The 19,077-nt window shown below is 44.0% G+C and overlaps 1 protein-coding gene across 8 annotated transcripts in view; it reads right to left on the bottom strand.

Moving 5' to 3' along the window:
• Nucleotides 1–3,496: 3,496 nt before the first annotated feature.
• The window catches only part of vps11 (VPS11 core subunit of CORVET and HOPS complexes), a 60,985-nt gene continuing 45,404 nt past the window's right edge, over nucleotides 3,497–19,077 (bottom strand). For 7 of the 8 annotated variants that reach the window (XM_061752860.1, XM_061752858.1, XM_061752861.1 and 4 more), the window contains 3 exons: nucleotides 18,864–19,035; nucleotides 12,803–13,025; nucleotides 3,497–3,687 (listed from right to left, as the gene is read on the bottom strand). In XM_061752860.1, the coding sequence (XP_061608844.1) occupies nucleotides 3,523–3,687; nucleotides 12,803–13,025; nucleotides 18,864–19,035 (560 nt within the window). In that variant the 3' untranslated portion in view covers nucleotides 3,497–3,522. The remainder of the gene's footprint in view (nucleotides 3,688–12,802; nucleotides 13,026–18,863; nucleotides 19,036–19,077) is intronic. The other variant, XM_061752859.1, reaches the window with a different exon arrangement.

Here is a 19,077-nt window from a genome sequence, read left to right as displayed (position 1 = left end):
CTCCAAAAACCCCTATGACGAGTACAATAAATGGATTCAGGTTTCCCTTGCCCGGACGCGGGTCACCGGGGCTCCCTCCCCTGGAGCCAGGCCCGGAGGTGTGGCTCGAAGGCGAGCGCCTGGTGGCCGGGCCTGCACCTGTGGGGCCCGGCCGGGCACAGCCCGAAAGGGTAACGTGGGACCCCTTCCCATGGGCTCACCACCTGTGGGAGGGGCCATAGGGGTCGGGTGCAGTGCGAGCTGGCCGAAGGCGGGGACCTTGGCGATCCGATCCCCAGCTACAGAAGCTGGCTCTAGGGACGTGGAATGTCACCTCTCTGGCAGAGAAGGAGTCCGAGCTGGTGTGTGAGGTCGAGAAGTTCCGACTAGATATAGTCGGACTCGCCTCCACGCACAGCTTGGGCTCTGGTACCAGTCCTCTCGAGAGGGGTTGGACTCTCTTCCACTCTGGAGTTGCCCACGGTGAGAGGTGCGAACAGGTGTGGGTATACTTATTGCTCCCCGGCTCGGCGCCTGTACATTGGGGTTCACCCCGGTGGACGAGAGGGTAGCCTCCCTCCGCCTTCAGGTGAGGGGACGGGTCCTGACTGTTGTTTATGCCTAAGCACAAAACAGCAGTTCAAAGTACCCACCCTTTTTGGAATCCTTGGAGGGGGTGCTGGAGCGCTCTCCTGCTGGGGACTCCATCGTTCTGCTGGGGGACTTCTATGCTCACGTGGGCAATGACAGTGAGAACTGGAAGGGTGTGATTGGGAGTAACGGCCCCTCCGATCAGAACCCGAGTGGTGTTCTGTTATTGGACTTCTGTGCTCATCACGGATTGTCCATAACGAACACCACGTTCACGTCCTATCGGGCCTTTTTGGCATGTGGGACTCCTGAGGCAGCTGATGGGTACCGGCTGGGCAAGCAGAATGCAGCTTTGGTGGTTGCTGAACCAAATACTCGTGCATGGGAGGAGTTCGGAGAAAGACTTCCAGACGGCTTCGAGGAAATTCTGGTCCACAATTCGGCGACTCAGGAGGGGGAAGCAGTGCACCATCAACACTGTGTATAGTGGGGATGGGGCGCTGCTGACCTCGGGACCTTGTGAGTCAGTGGGAAAATACTTCGAAGACCTCCTCAATTCCACCGACACACCTTCCCATGAGGAAGCAGAGTCTGGGTTCTCTGAGCCGGGCTCTCCTATCTCTGGGTTGAGGTCACCAAGGTGGTTAAAAAGCTCCTCGGTGGCAAGGCCCCGGGGGTGAATGAGATTCGCCCGGAGTTCCTCAAGGCTCTGGATGTTGTAGGGCTGTCCTGGTTGACAAGATCACATGGACATCGGGGACAGTGCCTCTGGATTGGCAGACTGGGGTGGTGGTCCCCCTTTTTAAGAAGGGGGACCGGAGGGTTTGTTCCAACTACAGGGGGATCACACTCCTGGAGGGGGTGCTGGAGAGGAGGGTCTGTCGGGAAGTTGAATCTCAGATTCAGGAGGAGCAGTGTGGTTTTCGTCCTGGCCGTGGAACAGTGGACCAGCTCTACACCCTTGGCAGGGTCCTCAAGGGTGCATGGGACTTCGCCTAACTAGTCTACATGTGTTTTGTGGACTTGGAGAAGGCGTTCGACCGAACCCCCTGATACGGGCTGTTCTGTCCCTGTACGACCGGAGTCAGAGTTTTGTCCGCATATCCGGCAGCAAGTCGGACTTGTTTCCGGTGAGGGTTGGACTCCGCCAAGGCTGCCCTTTTTGTCACCGATTCTGTTCATAACTTTTATGGACAGAATTTCTAGGCGCAGCCGAGGCGTAGAGGGGGTCCGGTTTGGTGGCCTCAGTATTGAATCTCTGCTTTTAGCTGATGATGTGGTTCTGTTGGCTTCATCAAGCCGTGACCTCCAACTCTCACTGGAGCAGTTCGCAGCAGAGTGTGAAGCGGCTGGGATGAGAATCAGCACCTCCAAATCTGAGACCATGGTCCTCAGTCGGAAAAGGGTGGCGTGCCCTCGCCAGGTCGGGGATGAGATCCTGCCCGAAGTGGAGGAGTTCAAGTATCTTGGGGTCTTGTTCACGAGTGAGGGAAGAATGGAACGGGAGATTGACAGGCGGATCGGTGCAGCGTCTGCAGTGATGCAGACTTTGTATCGATCCGTTCTCGCTCTCAATTTACCGGTCGATCTACGTTCCTACCCTCACCTATGGTCACGAGCTGTGGGTCTTCGAGATAGGGTGAGAAGCTCGGTCATCCGGGGAGATCTCAGAATAGAGCCGCTGCTCCTTCACATCGAGAGGAGCCAGATGAGGTGGCTGGGGCATCTGATTCGGATGCCTCCCGGACGCCTCCCTGGTGAGGTGTTCCGGGCACATCCCACCGGGGAGGAGACCCCGGGAACGACCCAGGACACGCTGGAGAGACTACGTCCTTCGGCTGGCCTGGGAACGCCTCGGGATCCCCCCGGAAGAGCTGAATGAAGTGGCTGGGCAGAGGGAAGTCTGGGCATCCCAGCAAAAGCCACTGCCCCCGCGACCCGACCTCAGATAAGCGGGAGAAAATGCATGGATGTGTGTTAGCGTTGAGCTAGCGATTTTTGTGAACATAAACAAAGAAAGAAACTACGTCTGTGATGTATTTGAACATTCAGTAGGTATAATTATTTTGTTATGGGAGTTTAGTTTTACAGTGAACTTTAACTTGAGTGTCAATAAACGACTTAAAGCAAGCAACATTCACTCTTACTCCTTGCTTCTATGTTAGCACCATTGCAACCTGTTGTTGTGGGCTATGCATGCCCACCAGGCGCTGCTGAGAGAAAAAGTGCTGGAGAAAACCTCTTCCTCGTTTTTGATGAACACTTGGGCCTACTGCGTAAATGACGTGCATGAATGAGAGTATTCACAGAGTATTCACAGGCCAATTGTTGGTCAAGATGGTGGTACTTGGAGAAGCTAGTATTTTTTGGGGGGTGTTTAAAGTTTGGGAAACAATGTGTAAATACACAAAAGAGGGAACATATGCCTGTTAATGCTGCAGCTACGACATACTGTACCCGGTACGCCAATTCAGATCTTCCTTTAAAAATCTCAATGGATAACTGTGATTTGGCCTCCGCAACCTTGGAACTGCAGGAATTCAGTCTTTTTGGGAATCTATGTCAATGAAACAGTTACGTCTTTTAACGAGTTGACCCACAAATTCAGCCTGCACAGAAACCAGTTTTACAGATATTTGTAAGTCATGGATGTTGCCCGGGAGCACTCCCCTGGCTTTCCTAATATTCCATCTAGATTCTGACAGACTCTATATTTAAGCTTATGTATTTATTGAATCATAAACCAGACAAGAGACGAGAAGTAAGAGAGTAAGTTGCTCAATACAGATAGAGACATGTGTCCTATGTAGCAATAAACATGGTTGAGAAAAATACAGATAGAGACATGTGTCCTATGTAGCAATAAACATGGTTGAGAAAAATCGCAGATGTGACCTGGCATTAATACACTTTACCAGAGACAAGATTCAGGTGAGAAATAGGTTTATTTTTTTAGCTGTTCCTCTTGGTGCGGATGAGAAGGTCCCTCTGCAAATTCATTTCTAGATTCCCAACAGGTTTGCTGCCAGGAGGGTCCGTAAGAAGAGTGAGTTTGTTAAAAACTCCTCGGCCAAAGTAGTCAGCCACAACAGAGAATCCATCATGAGCGCTCTGTAACTGAAAACCACAAGAAGAAAGAAGAGCTTACATTTTCCCCATAATATTCATTTAGTAACACAGTAAACAGCTTTAAAAAAACAGTTTCAATGAAAAAAAATGCTTTAAAAAGTCTTGATGACTGAAAAGTTAAAATTGATACATTACATGGATATATCCACTAGCCAAGCAAAAGCACCACAATAACACATCGTATACTTTTAACAATTCATCTATTGGACGTTCATGCACCATGTGTTGTTGTGTAGTGTTTCTTAATATAAGCTTTACAACTCAATTTAAAAAAAAATAGAGAGGGCAAGTAAAAATAAACAAATAATGTGGGTGCACAAGTGTGCACACCCTCTTATAACTGGGGGTGTGGCTGTGTTTAGAATTTACCAATCAGATTAATTTAGGCTTTTCCTGACAACATTGTAGCAACATCTTACACCACAAGCCATGGTCTGCAGAGATTTCCAACACATTATAGGGATCTCACTGTTCAAAGGTATCAATCAGCAGAAGGGTATAAAAGAATTTCAAAAGCATAAAGTACAGGTATGTGCCAAAAAATATTGAATATCAAAGAAAAGTCCTTTTTTTCAATAGTTTGTTTCAAAAAGTGAAACTTGTATCTTAGTTCACAACACACAAAGTGAAATATTTCAAGCCTTTATTTGTTTAAATTTTGATGATTATGGGAGGAAGAATAAAAAAAAAAAAAAAAAATTCAATATTGTAGGCTCCCTGTGTCCCAATCTTGTCAGCAAATTAATGCAAAACACCTGCAGAGATTTTCCTCAGCCTTTAAATGGTCTCAGTCTGGCTTAGTAGGCTTCAGAATCATGGGCAAGACTGCTGACTTGACGTTGTGCAGAAAACCATCGACACTCTCCATAAGGGAGACAAAGAAAAAAACGTCTAAAAAAAAATATTAAAAATGCAAATGAAGCTGGATGCTCACAGAGCACTGTATCAAAACACATTAACAGAGTGTTAAGAGGAAGGCGAAAATGTGGCTGGAAAAGGTGCACAAGTGACAGGGATGACGGCACCCTTGAGAGGATTGTCAAGCAACGGCGATTCAGAAATCTGGGGGAGCTTATAATGAGTGGACTGAGGCTGGTGTCAGTGCATCAAGAACCACCACATACAGACGTCTGCATGACATGGGCTACAGCTGTAGAATTCCATGTGTCAAGCCACTCCTGAACCAAAAACAACGTCAGAAGCGTCTGTGCTGGGCTGAGGAGAAAAAGTCCTGGCCTATTGCCCAGTGGTCCCAAGTCCTCTTTTCAAATTAAAGTAAATTTTGCATTTCATTTGGAAATAATGGTCCCAGAGTCTGTAGGAAAACTGGAGAAGCACAAAAGTCAAGCTACTTGAAGTCCAGTGTGAAGATTCTACAGTCAAAAGTGTTCTATCAGGTTGAGGGCAGGACTCTGTGCAGGCTAGTCAAGTTCATCCATGGCTTTATGGATCTTGCTTTAAGCACTGGTGCAGACATGTTGGAGCAGGAAGGGGTAATCTCAAAACTGTTTGACTGTCCAAAACCTTCATGCTTCACGAAAGCAAAAAAAAAAAAAAAGCTACTGCAACAGCTGAACTTTATTTGGGGTTATCAGAGGCTCTTTAAATTGTGACAGTTGTGTGCTGATTACCACGTAACATGAGACTGAGTGTGATTGGTTCATTCTGAACAAAGTCACAAGCCCATACAACCCCAATTCCAATGAAGTCGGGACGTTGTGTTAAACATAAATTAAAAACAGAATACAATGATTTGCCTATATTTAATTGAATACACAAAAAAGACAAGATATTTAATGTTCAAACTGATAAACATTATTGTTTTTAGCAAATAATTATTAACTTAGAATTTTATGGCTGCAACATGTTCCCAAAAAGCTGGGACGCTCTAACCAGTCGGCCACCGTGCCGCCCATCCCACAGGTGAACAGGCTAATTGGGAACAGGTGGGTGCCATGATTGGGTATAAAAGGAGCTTCCCTGAATTGCTCAGTCATTCACAAGCAAAGATGGGGCACTTTGTGAACAAGTGCGTGAGAATATAGTCGAACAGTTTAAGGACAATGTTTCTCAACGTACAATTGCAAGGAATTTAGGGATTTCATCATCTACGGTCCATAATATCATCAAAAGGTTCAGAGAATCTGGAGAAATCACTGAATGTAAGCGGCAAGGCCGAAAACCAACCTTGAATGACCGTGACCTTCGATCCATCAGGCGGTACTGCATCAAAAACCGACATCAATGTGTAAAGGATAGCACCACAGACATCAATGTGTAAAGGATATCACCACATGGGCTCAGGAACACTTCAGAAAATCTATGTCAGTAAATACAGTTCAGCGCTACATCCGTAAGTGCAACTTGAAATTCTACTACGCAAAGCAAAAGCCATTTATCAACAACACCCAGAAACGCTGCCGGCTTCTCTGGACCCGAGCTAATCTAAGATGGACTGATGCAAAGTGGAAAAGTGTTCTGTGGTCCGACGAGTCCACATTTCAAATTGTTTTTGGAAATAGTGGACGTCATGTCCTCCGGACCAAAGAGGAAAAGAACCATCCGGACTGTTATGGACGCCAAGTTCAAAAGCCAGCATCAGTGATGGTATGGGGCTGTCTTAGTGCCAATGGCATGGGTAACTTACACATCTGTGAAGGCATCATTAATGCCGAAAGGTACATACAGGTTTTGGAGAAATATATGCTGCCATCCAAGCAGTCCAGAGCTGTCTCCCATTGAAAATGTGTGGCGCAAAATACGACAACGGAGACCCCGGACTGTCGAACAGCTGAAGCTGTACATCAAGCAAGAATGGGAACGAATTCCACCGACAAAGCTTCAACAATTAGTATCCTCAGTTCAAAAACGTTTATTGAATGTTGTTAAAAGAAAAGGTGATGTAACGCAGTGGTAAACATGACCCTGTCCCAGCTTTGTTGGAACGTCTTGCAGCCATAAAATTCAAAGTTCATGATTATTTGCTAAAAACAATCAAGTTTATCAGTTTGAACATTAATTATCTTGTCTTTGTAGTGTATTCGATTAAATATAGGTCGAACATGATTTGCAAATCATTGTATTCTGTTTTTATTTGTTTAACACAACGTCCCAACTTCATTGGAATTGGGGTTGTAAGTGTGAGTGCAAACTTGGAAAACCACATTATGTCATTACCACATTATATTTATTTATGTCATAAAGTTGTTGTTTTTTCGAGTTGTTACAGGTTATATGTCACATTAATGGTGAAACACGTTTAGAAATTATCTAATTCGGTCTCATTTGAGAGAGGTGTGTACAGGTGTGTCGACTATACACACTTTACATATGTGTATATTAGGGATGTACCAAAATCTGTATCTTACGGTTCAGTTTTATCACGGTATTAATCTCATGGTAGGATAATTATCGCGTGTCGTGGAAAAGCTCACGGTATTGCAGTAAGACTCATGGTATTGCAGGAAGGTTCACAGTACAGGTGGGGCGAAGAGGCGAACACAGGAGAACCAAAAGACATCTCTTTTTCTTGCTGGCAGAGTTCTTGTCGATAGGCTTTAGCTGTTTCGCTTTGCCACAGGTTTTTATGAAAAAGATATATTCAAATTATATATTACCGTACTTCCAATTTTTACATTCGTATACCTCCAAAACGTAATTATTGCTGCAGCAATAATCATGCTATGCTTCTAATAACAAAACTGTCCATTGAGAAATTGTGTTTACCAATTTGACAGCAATTATTGTCATATGTTTTATTTATCTATGACATTAGAAATTGGATACTGCCTCCTAACAGTGATTCCTTTGCTTGAGTCAAAAATTCAAGTCAGAAACACAGGAACACTCATGAAAGTGCAACCAAATTCATACCCTTGTTTTGTTTCAAAACACAAAGATGTTTGAAGATAAGTGCAAAGACTCAGAACAATATAGTACTGACTAAAAAGACTAAGAACAATATTTTCGGTCACGTGGGCCAGTCAGCTAATTGGTATATTTCTTTTGACACACTCACATGGGTTACACATCTAATAGGGTCCTTATGTACTATAATAAGAAAGTGCCGCACTGTAGGAGCCAAGCTAAGCGGCGTGGCTTTGTATAGCTGACCCATAACAAGATTTTAAGCACAAAGGCTAATTATTTTGCACGAGACAAGACCACGATGATATCGAAGCACTTTTAATAGCTCTATATTGTGAATATTGTGACCTCTCTAATATATACGTACACATACATACAGTGGGTATGTAAAGTATTTAGACCCCCTTAAATTTTTCACTCTTTGTTATATTGCAGCCATTTGCTCAAATCATTTACGTTCATTTCTTTCCCTCATGAAGGTAGACACAGCACTCCATATTGAAAGAAGAAAATGGAATTGTTGAAATATTTGCAGATTCATTCAAAAAGGAGAACTGAAATATCACACAGCCATAAGTAGACCCTTTGCTGTGACACTCATATTTAACTTGGGTGCTGTCCATTTCTTCTGATCATCCTTGAGATGGTTCTACACCTTCACTGGAGTCCAGCTGTGTTTGATGATACTGACTGGACTTGATTAGGAACCCCACACACCTGTGTATATAAGACCTTACAGCTCACAGTGCATGTCATAGCAAATCAGAATCATGAGGTCAAAGGAACTGACTGAAGAGCTCAGTGACAGAATTGTGGCAAGGCACAGATCTGGCCATGATTACAAAAATATTTCTGCTGCAGTTAAGGTTCTTAAGAGCACAGTGGCCTCCATAATCCATAATCTGTCTGAGCTCCAGAGATGCAGTCGGGAGATGGGAGAAAGTTCTACAAAGTCAACCATCACTGCAGCCCTCCACTGGTCGGGGCTTTATGGCAGAGTGGCCCGACGGAAGCTTCTCCTCAGTGCAAGACACATGAAAGCCTGCATGGAGTTTGCGAAAAAACACCTGAAGGACTCCAAGATGGTGAGAAATAAGATTCTCTGGTCTGATGAGACCAAGATAGAATTTTTGGGCCTTAATTCTAAGCGGTATGTGTGTAGAAAGCCAGGCACTGCTCATCACCTGTCCAATACAGTCCCAGTAGTGAAGCATGGTGGTGGCAGCATCATGCTGTGGTGATGTTTTTCAGCAGCAGGGACAGGACGACTGGTTGCAATCAAAGGAAAGATTAATCCCGCCAAGAACTCGCCCCAAAAGATCATTAAACAGCTGCAGCTCATTCAGAATGCTGCAGCTTGGGTTCTGACCAGAACAAAGAGGTCAGAACATATTACTCCAATTCTAAAATCTCTGTACTCTGTACTTTAGGTCCTGAATAGAAATGCTAATGGTATGTAAACCCAGTAGGGCTCTGAGATCGACAGACTCGGGTCAAACAGTGGCGCACAGTCCAAAGCAAACATGGTGAAGCAGCACTTAGCTATTATGCTGCACACAAATGGAATAAGTTGCGAACAGAAGTGATGTCAGCCCCAAGTGTGAATGTTTCCAGGTTAAAAACAAATTTTTTCTCATGCTTTTAAGAGCATTTCTTGCACTGTTTGCTGTTTTAATTGTACTTTTTCCTCTTTTGTTTTAAATGTTTATAAGCTGTTTTTTTTTCTTTGCTTTTAAATACTTTTAATCATGTAAAGCACATTGAGTTACCTTGTGTATGAAAAGCGCGATAAATTTTACTTTTCTTTTTTTCTTTTTTTTAAAGGTTTATAAACTTTTTTTCTTTGTTTTTAAATGCTTTTAATCATGTAAAGCACATTGCGTTACCTTGCGTATGAAATGTGTGATATAAACAAATTGGCTTTGCTTTACCTAACTCAAACCCAAGTACTTTTATGAAATCTCTTGGTGAAGATTAGATATTCACAATTTTAACATATAACCCAATATGAACGGATAGCAAGTGGTGCATATAATATATAGGTATAAAACTTTTCCTCCCCTACTGGAAGCCGTCACCTTATCGTGGTGGAGGGGTTTGTGTGTCCCAATGATCCAAGGAGCTAGGTTGTCTGGGGCTTTATGCCCCTGGCAGGGTCATCCATGACAAACAGGTCCTAGGTGAGGGACCAGACAAAGCACGGCTCAAAGACCCCTTTTGATGACAACTATGGACTCACTTTTCCCTTGCCCGGACGGGGCCCCCCTCTGGAGCCAGGCCTGGAGGTGGGGCTCAAAGGCGAGCGCCTGGTGGCTGGGCCTGCACACATGGGGCACAGCCCAAAAGGGTAACGTGGATCCCCCTCTCCATGGGCTCACCACCTGTGGGAGGGGCCATAGGGGTCGGGTCCATTGCAAACTGGGTGGTGGCCGAAGGCAGGGACCTTGGCGATCCGATCCCCGGCTAAAGAAGCTGGCTCTTGGGACGTGGAATGTCACCTTTCTGGCAGGGAAGGAGCCCGAGCTGGTGTGTGAGGTCGAGAAGTTCCGACTAGATAAAGTCGGGGTCGCCTCCACACACAGCTTGGGTTCTGGTACCAGTCCTGTCGAGAGGGGTTGGACTCTCTTCCACTCTGGAGTTGCCCACAGTGAGAGGCACCGAGCAGGTGTGGGTATAATTATTCCCCCCCGGCTCGGCACCTGTACATCCGACAGAACTTTGGCTCATGTTCCGGTGGAGGCGCGGGACATCGAGTCCGAGTGGACCATGTTCCGCGCCTCCATTGCTGAGTCGGCCAACTGGCGCTGTGGTCGTAAGGTGGTCGGTGCCTGTCGTGGCGGCAATCCCCGAACCCGTTGTTGGACACCAACGGTGAGGAATGCCGTCAAGCTGAAGAAGTAGTTATATCGGGCCTTTTTGGCCTGTGGGACTTCTGAGGCAGCTGATGGGTACCGGCTGGCCAAGCGGAATGCAGCTTTGTTGGTCACTGAAGCAAAAACTCGGGTATGGGAGGAGTTCGGTGAGGCCATGGAGAAAGACTTCCGGACGGATCTCAGATCCAGGAGGAGCAGTGTGGTTTTCGTCCTGGTCGTGGAGCAGTGGACCAGCTCTCCACCCTCGGCAGGGTCCTTGAAAGTGCATGGGAGTTCGTCCAACCAGTCTACACGTGTTTTGTGGACTTGGAGAAGGTGTTTAACAGTGTCCCTTGGGGAGTCCTGTGGGGGGTGCTTCGGTAGTATGGGTTACCGAACCCCCTGATACGGGTTTCGGTCCCTGTACGACCGGAGTCAGAGTTTGGTCCGCATATTCGGCAGTAAGTTGGACTCGTTCCCGGTGAGGATTGAACTCCGCCAAGGCTGCTCTTTGTCACTGATTCTGTTCATAACTTTTACGGACAGAATTTCAAGGCGCAGCCGAGGCGTAGATGGGGTCCGGTTTGGTGGCCTCAGTATTGCATCTCTGCTTTTTGCAGATGATGTGGTTCTGTTGGCTTCATCAAGCCGTGATCACCAACTCTCACTGGAGCAGTTCGCAGCCGAGTGTGAAGCGGCTGGGATTAGAATCAGCACCTCCAAATCTGAGACCATGGTATTCAGTCAGAAAAGGGTGGCGTGCCCTCTCCAGGTCGGGGATGAGATCCTGCCCCAAGTGGAGGAGTTCAAGTATAATCTGGTCTTGTTCACGAGTGAGGGAAGAATGAAACGGGAGACCGACAGGCGGATTGGTGCAGCGTCTGCAGTGATGCGGACTTTTTATCGGTCCGTTGTGGTAAAGGAGCAGCTAAGCCGAAAGGCGACGCTCTCGATTTACTGGTCGATCTACGTTCCTACCCTCACCTATAGTCATGAGCTGTGGGTCGTGACCGAAAGAACAAGATCCCGGATACAAGCGGCCAAAATGAGTTTCCTCCGCAGGGAGTCCGGGCTCTCCCTTAAAGATAGGGTGAGAAGCTCGGTCATCTGGGAGGATCTCAGAGTAGAGCCGCTGCTCCTCCACATGGAGAGGAGCCAGATGAGGTGGCTGGGGCATTTGATTCGGATGCCTCCCGGACGCCTCCCTGGTGAGGTGTTCCGGACACGTCTCACCGGGAGTTGACCCCGGGGACGACCTAGGACACGCTGGAGAGATTACGTCTTTCGGCTGGCCTGGTAACGCCTCGGGATCCCCATGGAAGAGCTGGATGAAACTGCTGTGGAGAGAGAAGTTTGGGCGTCCCTGTTAAAGCTACTGCCCCCGTGACCCGACCTCGGATAAGGGGTAGAAAATGGATGGATGGATGGACTTTTCCTGATTTTTAGTCATCTTTGGGGGTGCGCATTATATACGAGAACGTACTAGAAAATTACACTAGAAATTACAGTACTCATTAAGCCCATTACACTCTTGTTTTCATACAAGTTGTAATAACATTTCAGACATGCAATAGTTACAGATAGATAGTCATAGATACAGTCACAAATTTCTACGTACTCATTCATACATTCGAAAGAATTTATTTTGCTGTCTGCTATTGTGTGAATGTAAAACGGCTGCCTCATCCTGGCATTTCAATTTACAGATTTCTCTGGTGTATTGCAACAGCATAATGAGGCTCTCTCCACTGACATTAATGGTAAACACAGCTTGAGTGACCAAGACGGATCATTTGTAAAAGAACCATAAAAAGGAACTCCGAATACATTAAGATACATTTGTGCTAGTTTTCATGGAAAAGGCATATTAAACAATAGAAAAATCCTATATATACAAAAATCTAATTCGGATCTTCAGAAAACGCAAATAATAACTTCATTTCAGACAGCTAATGGTAAAGGAATTTTGGCATTAAATGTTTGAAAAATATGACTTTAGAATATTCTTTTTTTTTTTTTAAGAAACAACTATGACCTTTTGATGGGTAACAACTGCCAAAAACTCAAATAGTAATAGTCAAATTAATTTTCAAAAGGAAATACAGTGGGCCATGACTTTACCATTTTTGATCAAATTATATGAAAATGACCCATACATACAAACATCAAACGATATGAAAATGACTCATACATACATGTAGATACTGTAATTGTAATGTAACTGTAGTTTAAAAAACTAAAAAGTAAATATGGCTTCATTTGCAATTCACAACACTATGTGTTATATAGCTTGTATTTATATTGTTCACTAAGTGTTATGTAGCCAATACAGCTTTTTTTTTTTTTTTTTTTTGTAAATCTAAAGTCTATTGCAGTGTTACTACCTGTCTATTAAAGTGGTCATGGAGGTCCCGCTTCTGGTCCTGGGCACGTAGCATATCCATTACTTTGCGGTTCTCTGGAGCACACGTAGGGCACTCAGCCTCGTTGTCAGCATAACTTTCGAAGCAGTGTTGGTGAAAGGAGTGGCTACACAGGAAATGAACGGATGGGAGCTCCAGAGGACTGTTGCACATGTTACACTTGGTTTTCTGGAATATCTTGGCGCTGTGGGTATTTGAGTTACAGTTAGTGGAGCAGTTTCAAAGGTTGTTTGGGAAACTTGACATGCAGAAATTGTCATTGTTGTCAATGCCACACCACACTTTGTCAATGCCACACCACAAATTTGTACAAAAACCACCCACAAATAACGTGAAATAATTGCCCCCCCCCCCCACACACACACACACACAAAACGAAGAAATCAACTTGTACATAAGTATGCATAGCCTTCGCTCAGTACTTTGTTCATGCACCTTTGGCAGCACTGACAGCCTCAAATCTTGAAGCATGACACACTAACAGTGTATTTGCAGGGTCTGACGTTAAGCCTTTTTGAGTGGTTGCCCGACAACCCAAGCTGTGGTGGCCCTGTCAGCACTCGTACTGGCCCCGTATATTCATTATATAATACGTTAAGTTTTAGTGATTGTTTCGTATTTAGTGTCTTTACACTGTATTATTTAAGCCACTTGAAGAAATTATTAGTAAAATTGCATTCATGGCGATTCTCAGTAAAATCAAGGCATTGCAATTGCATAAATGAATAATAATGCTTAAAAGAATAAATCAATAGCAAAATTATTAAAACATTTACTTAGCACTGACATTCCAACAATACTTTATCTTATGTCTTGATGTTTTGCACACCATGTGTATAATTTGGGGTGCTCCGATCAGGGTTTTAGGTTTTATGCTGCTGATTGCAATACCGATAATCCGTGAGTGAGATCTGCCGATCACTGCCGATACGATCATATGGATTAGCTGTAAATTTTTCAATTTATTTATGTTCAGTGTTATTGGCTATTTTATTTTACATGTTTGTTTGGGTTTGCTTCGAAGCTCTTGCGCACCTGCGCAGTGTGAAGGGCGGAGGGGATGCTACACTAAGGCTGGGTGATCATGGACAAAAATAATCAAACACGATTATTCATTTATTTAAAAACTTTATTCAACAACCAAAATTCAACTTTAAATATAACTTAAAAGAACAACCAGAAAATAAATCAGTAACAAGTAAAACAATAATATAATAAAAGAATAGAAAGGGGGGGACAAGAAAAATAAATAAATTCATGGCTGAAAACGTGCCAATGCTTTTAGCCATGACTGTATTGTCTTTGTCTATTATGTTGTCTGTAAAAGTCTTCTCATTATTCTGGAATTTAGCAAATACAAATAATTTTGGCAATCTTAATTGACCTAAAAGAAGAAAAGTTTAGTCTGATTTCATGTTACAGTCAGTAGAAAAAAGTGTCTTTTTGTTCAGTCAATGACTGTATTTGCTGTTCCTGCTGTGTGTGCCTTGGCCTCTTAGGGGCAGTGTGGTACGATGCATGCATGGAGCTTCTCGTTTAATGTAAAATAAAATAAAAAAGAGAAGAAGAAGAAAGTCGCAATAACCTTCATAAACTTTTTTTTTAACAGTTTGGGAAGAATATATGCCCGTGAGTATTGTTATATTACCTGTCCCTATGTGTTACTATGGCGCTTGTGTGTGACTATTTATTATTTGAAGCTAAATACCTTCCGTGACCAAATGCTAATATTAGCTCGGGTTTTCAACTGACTGTTGGGATTAAGCTGGCGTTTTCTAAAATGATGTGTGTGTTGTATTTAAATATAAAATGAGGGCAAATATTTTTGTTGTGTGCTAGGTTTCAGTGTAAACTCCAACTCGGGTGTCAGTAAACAGCTTAAAGGTCCCATATTTTGGCTATTTAGACTATTTAGACCTCTATAGAGTGACTAACGTGGACTGAGTATAAAAGTGTCAAATTAATTAAAAAAAAAAAAAACAACACCTTGGTTTTGTGATACGAGTGTCCAGAAAAGGCCTCTCTGACATCTAATTCTGTTTGACCCAGTTTTGTCCATATTTGGCTCATACCGCCCCTTTTCCTGTGATTGGTTGCTTGGACCCACTTGTGAGAGCTAGTTTGTTGTGTTGACAGCGCTGGGTCAGGAACGAAGAGGTAGGTGGTGATCTTCGCTAGTGATGTAGATAAGCTAGAGAAATTCGAATGACCCGATTCCAGGCCTCTCAGCTGAAAAACGTCTGGGACTCAGGAATACGTGGCCGATTTTAATTCATATGATATGGTTACTGAGGCACCATAAAGACAATATTACATCCCAAATACTAGTCAAAATGCGGGACCTTTAAAGCATGCTCAGGGAGGGCAGAATAACATTCTAAAGGCTGCAAAGTATGACCTGCTCTATGAGGCTAGCAGCGTTAGCTTCGACTATCGTCTCGAGGCTAACCCGAATGCATGCCCATTTATCCAGTCAGGCCGTGTTGGTCACAGTTTCTCCTTGCGTCTTCACAACATCCTGTCTTGGATGGAATGTTTAAGTGATAAAATAATTTCAGACTGACACTGAAAATGCAGTTTTGGGCCATTTTTGGCATGCGAAAATTTTGGATGATTTTGAAATTTGAATTGGCCTGAGCGGGCCAGTGTCTATACGTAGGTGGTGGCCCGACACAGCAGCATAGTGGCCCCTGGTCAAGAATGGACCCCAGCTGGGCCACTCAAGGACATTCAGTGAGTTGTCTTGACGCAACTCCATTGATATCTTGGCTGTGTGCTTAGGGGTGTTGTCCTGCTGAAAGATGAACTGTTGCCCCAGTCTGAGGTCAAGACCACTCTGGAGTAGGTTTTCATCCAGGATGTCTCTGTATATTACTGCAATCATCTTTGCCTCTATCCTGATTTGTCTCCCAGTTCCTGCTGCTGAAAATCATTCACACAGCACGATGCTGCCACCACCACGCTTCACTCTAGGTTATTGCTCATGTAATAAGCTGTGCCTGGTTTCCTCCAAACATGACATCTGGCATGCAAACTAAAGAGTTCTCAGGGCTTTGCATTGATCGCAAGCGGACTGTTGCAGTTGTCTTCATATACGTTTTGTCTCTCTTCCGAGCAGCTTTCATCAGTTCATGCAACAAGGCTTAGAACAGCACTAGCCTGAGTTGGTGTTGAAAAACTCAATGTATGCTTCAGGTTAGAGGCACCCTTCCAAACCAAGAATGATATCATTCTTTTGGAATACAAAAAACGACAGTCGTTAGGGTGCATGGTAGAGGCGCAACTGTCTGTCCACAAGAGTCGTTAGGTGAGAACTCCCTCATTTATATTCCATTCATTCAACATTTTACAACTGATTTGATTAATTCATCATTTTACAACTGAATGGAATACTAATGAGGGCATTCCCGATTCATTGACAGTGACCCTTTTGCCAGGCACCCTAACGACTGTCCTTTTTTGCATTCCAAAAGAATGATACCATTCGTATTTTTGGGAGGGGGGGGGGGGGCTGTAATTTGGAGCATAAACAGTTGATTTTATCCACACCAACTCACGCTGTTCTAACTAAGCCTTGTTGCATGAACTGAAGAATTTTGGTCTCATCAGTTTGGATAATTTTGCATCTCATGGTCTGAGAGTACTCCTGGGGCCTTTGGGTAAACTCCACGCGGGCTGTCATGTTCCTTTAACTAAGGAGTGGCCACTGTACCATACAGGATTGATTTGGTGGATTGCTGCAGAAATGGTCGTTCTTCTGGAAGGTTCTCCTCTTACTACAGAGGAATGCTGGAGCTCTGGCAGAGTGGCCATCGTGTTCTTGGTTACCTCCTTTTCACACTGCACTTGGTTTTCTTGGAGCTCACTGTGAGGCAGGGGGCATGGAGGACGGCGCTCACGTGCACGCTTGCCCATATTTGGAAGTGACTGGTTAGCGACCTAAAAGTAGCATGGATGCTTTTCCCGCTGGTTGCAGTAGTGCGGTTAGCACTCTGAAGTCACTCTGCCAACCCCTCTACTATAAACAAGTGTCTGCCTATCCAAATCATGTCCAATCAACTGACTTTACGACAGCTGGAATCCTGTTTAACTGCTGTAAAAACTGATGAATAGTGGAAACCGGATGCAGCCGAGCTTAATTTTAAGCTTGATGGCAAAGGCTATGAATACTCATGTCCAAGGGGATTTATTCATTTTGATTCTCAATAAATTTGCTTCCCCAAAAAAGTTGCTGTTAGAGAACAAATAACCGGTTGCCTAGTTGCAAGGCCTTAGCTCTGTCCCCGGTCGTCAGCAACAAAAGCTGTACTCTGCATTGTGTGGACAGGGTGAGCAGTGTCTCAGTTGAACAAGACAGAACAGAGGGATTTCAACCATAGTGTATTCAGTAGATGTTAAGTGCGCTGTAATTGTCTTTTGTATATGTTGACCAAAGAACGTCAAGGGGCATTTTATTACATCCGGCAACTCTTTTAAATTGTCAAAAAAAGAAAATTCAGAATAGTGATGCACCGGAATTTCGGCCACCAAAATGTTTCGGCTGAAAATGGCCCTAAAATGTACTTTCGGTTTCGGACCAAAAGACTTAATAATTTCTTTCGTTGTTTATTATTTGGGTTCCTCGTTTTTGTTTTCGGTCAAAAATCTTTTATTTCGGTGCATCACTAATTTGGAAGTACAGTGTGTTTATTTGGACCAGTTCGCTTCACATTCATGCTGGCATTTTTACCATCAGACCAAGGGCTGCACAGTAAAATAAAGAAAGTCACTCTATTGACGTATTGTGTATTTACCAGCAGACACGCATTCAGTCCAGCTGTCTGCATCATGAAAAGTTCGCTAGTGAGACTTGATAATAAATTTGTTCTTAACAGTTTGTGACTAAGGCACAACGTGACCTGCCTCTTGGACAAAATTTTACTTATAGTAACTTCAAAAGATTGAATGACACTCCCAACAGAAGACACTTCAAGGCTGTTTAAACTGGACAGACTGGAGTGTCTGAAAATTCAGCTGGCAGCCTGGATGGATATACGGACAATGTCACATCCTATATCAGTTTCTGTGAAGTGGTGTGTGTACCAACAAAGTCATTTCGCACGTTTAATAACAAGTCGTGGTTCACTGCCAAACATAAGCAACTTCGCCAGGCTAAAGAGGACGCATATCGAAGTGGGGGTACAGCCCTGTATAAGTGCGCTAGAAACCAGCTGATGAAATAAATGATGCAGTAAAGTTAGAAAAACAGTTTAGCGCGAACGACTAAATCAGTCTGGCATGCATTACAATTGCTAACCAATTACAAGCGACCATCCCCCCCAAACTGAGAACAATGAAAGACTAGCCAACGACTTGAACACCATCTACTGCAGATTTGAACTAAGCAAAATTCTTCAGTTCATGCAACAAGGCTTAGTTCTTCCCTCTTGCCATTAACTTCTTAAACAGTTAACTTACAACTCCATTGCAACATGCTGCCAATTTTGTCTTGAGATTGTTGTTACAGCTCTGTCGGGCCAATTATACATTAATCATGCAATCACTATAGTAGTCTCGCCACTCTGCACTATTTGCATTCTGTTGTTGACCAATACTGGCCACTCATATGCATGAGTAGCATCTGCACCATATGCACAATTTACATTGTCCCAGAATATCGCACTACTAGTCACTTTAAACTGCCTCAATTTCTTGAAGTCTCTGCGCCCTTTGCACAATGGTCCTTGCATTGTTAAAAAAATAATAATTGTACCGGCATTACTACATTACTGGTAACCTTTTATTGGTCAGTGACTGTGTTTTTTACGTCTTTATGTCTCAAAAGTATTCTCTGTCAATTGACTGAGAGCGGCTCCGACTACCAAAGACAAATTCGTTGTGTGTTTTTGACATACTTGGCAAATGATGATAATTCTGATTCTGAACCTTTTGTTATGCAAATCGACCAGTGACACGGACCTGATTGTGGACGATTTTCGGGGTACTAGTGAACAGTGCAGGGAAACACAAAACATTAACCAACCTTGTCTTGAGCTCCTGGATCTCAGAGCGGAGGTGAGCAGTTTCCTCACGATATTGGCTTATTTTATGTTCGTCGTCCTCAATCTGTTGGCTCTCCCTTTGCAGCTTGTTGATCAGATAGTCTCTGATAACAGATAGGGTTGCTGTCGAGTTGTGTGCCAGCGTCTGGACTACTACAAAAACAGATGTACAGCTCTACATTTTTTAAATAGATA

This window comes from Phyllopteryx taeniolatus, chromosome 17 (genome assembly GCF_024500385.1).
Source record: "Phyllopteryx taeniolatus isolate TA_2022b chromosome 17, UOR_Ptae_1.2, whole genome shotgun sequence".
In the NCBI taxonomy this organism is placed as follows: domain Eukaryota; kingdom Metazoa; phylum Chordata; class Actinopteri; order Syngnathiformes; family Syngnathidae; genus Phyllopteryx; species Phyllopteryx taeniolatus.
The sequence above is the reverse complement of the archived record's forward strand: the minus strand, read 5'-3'. Positions and strand labels throughout refer to the sequence as shown.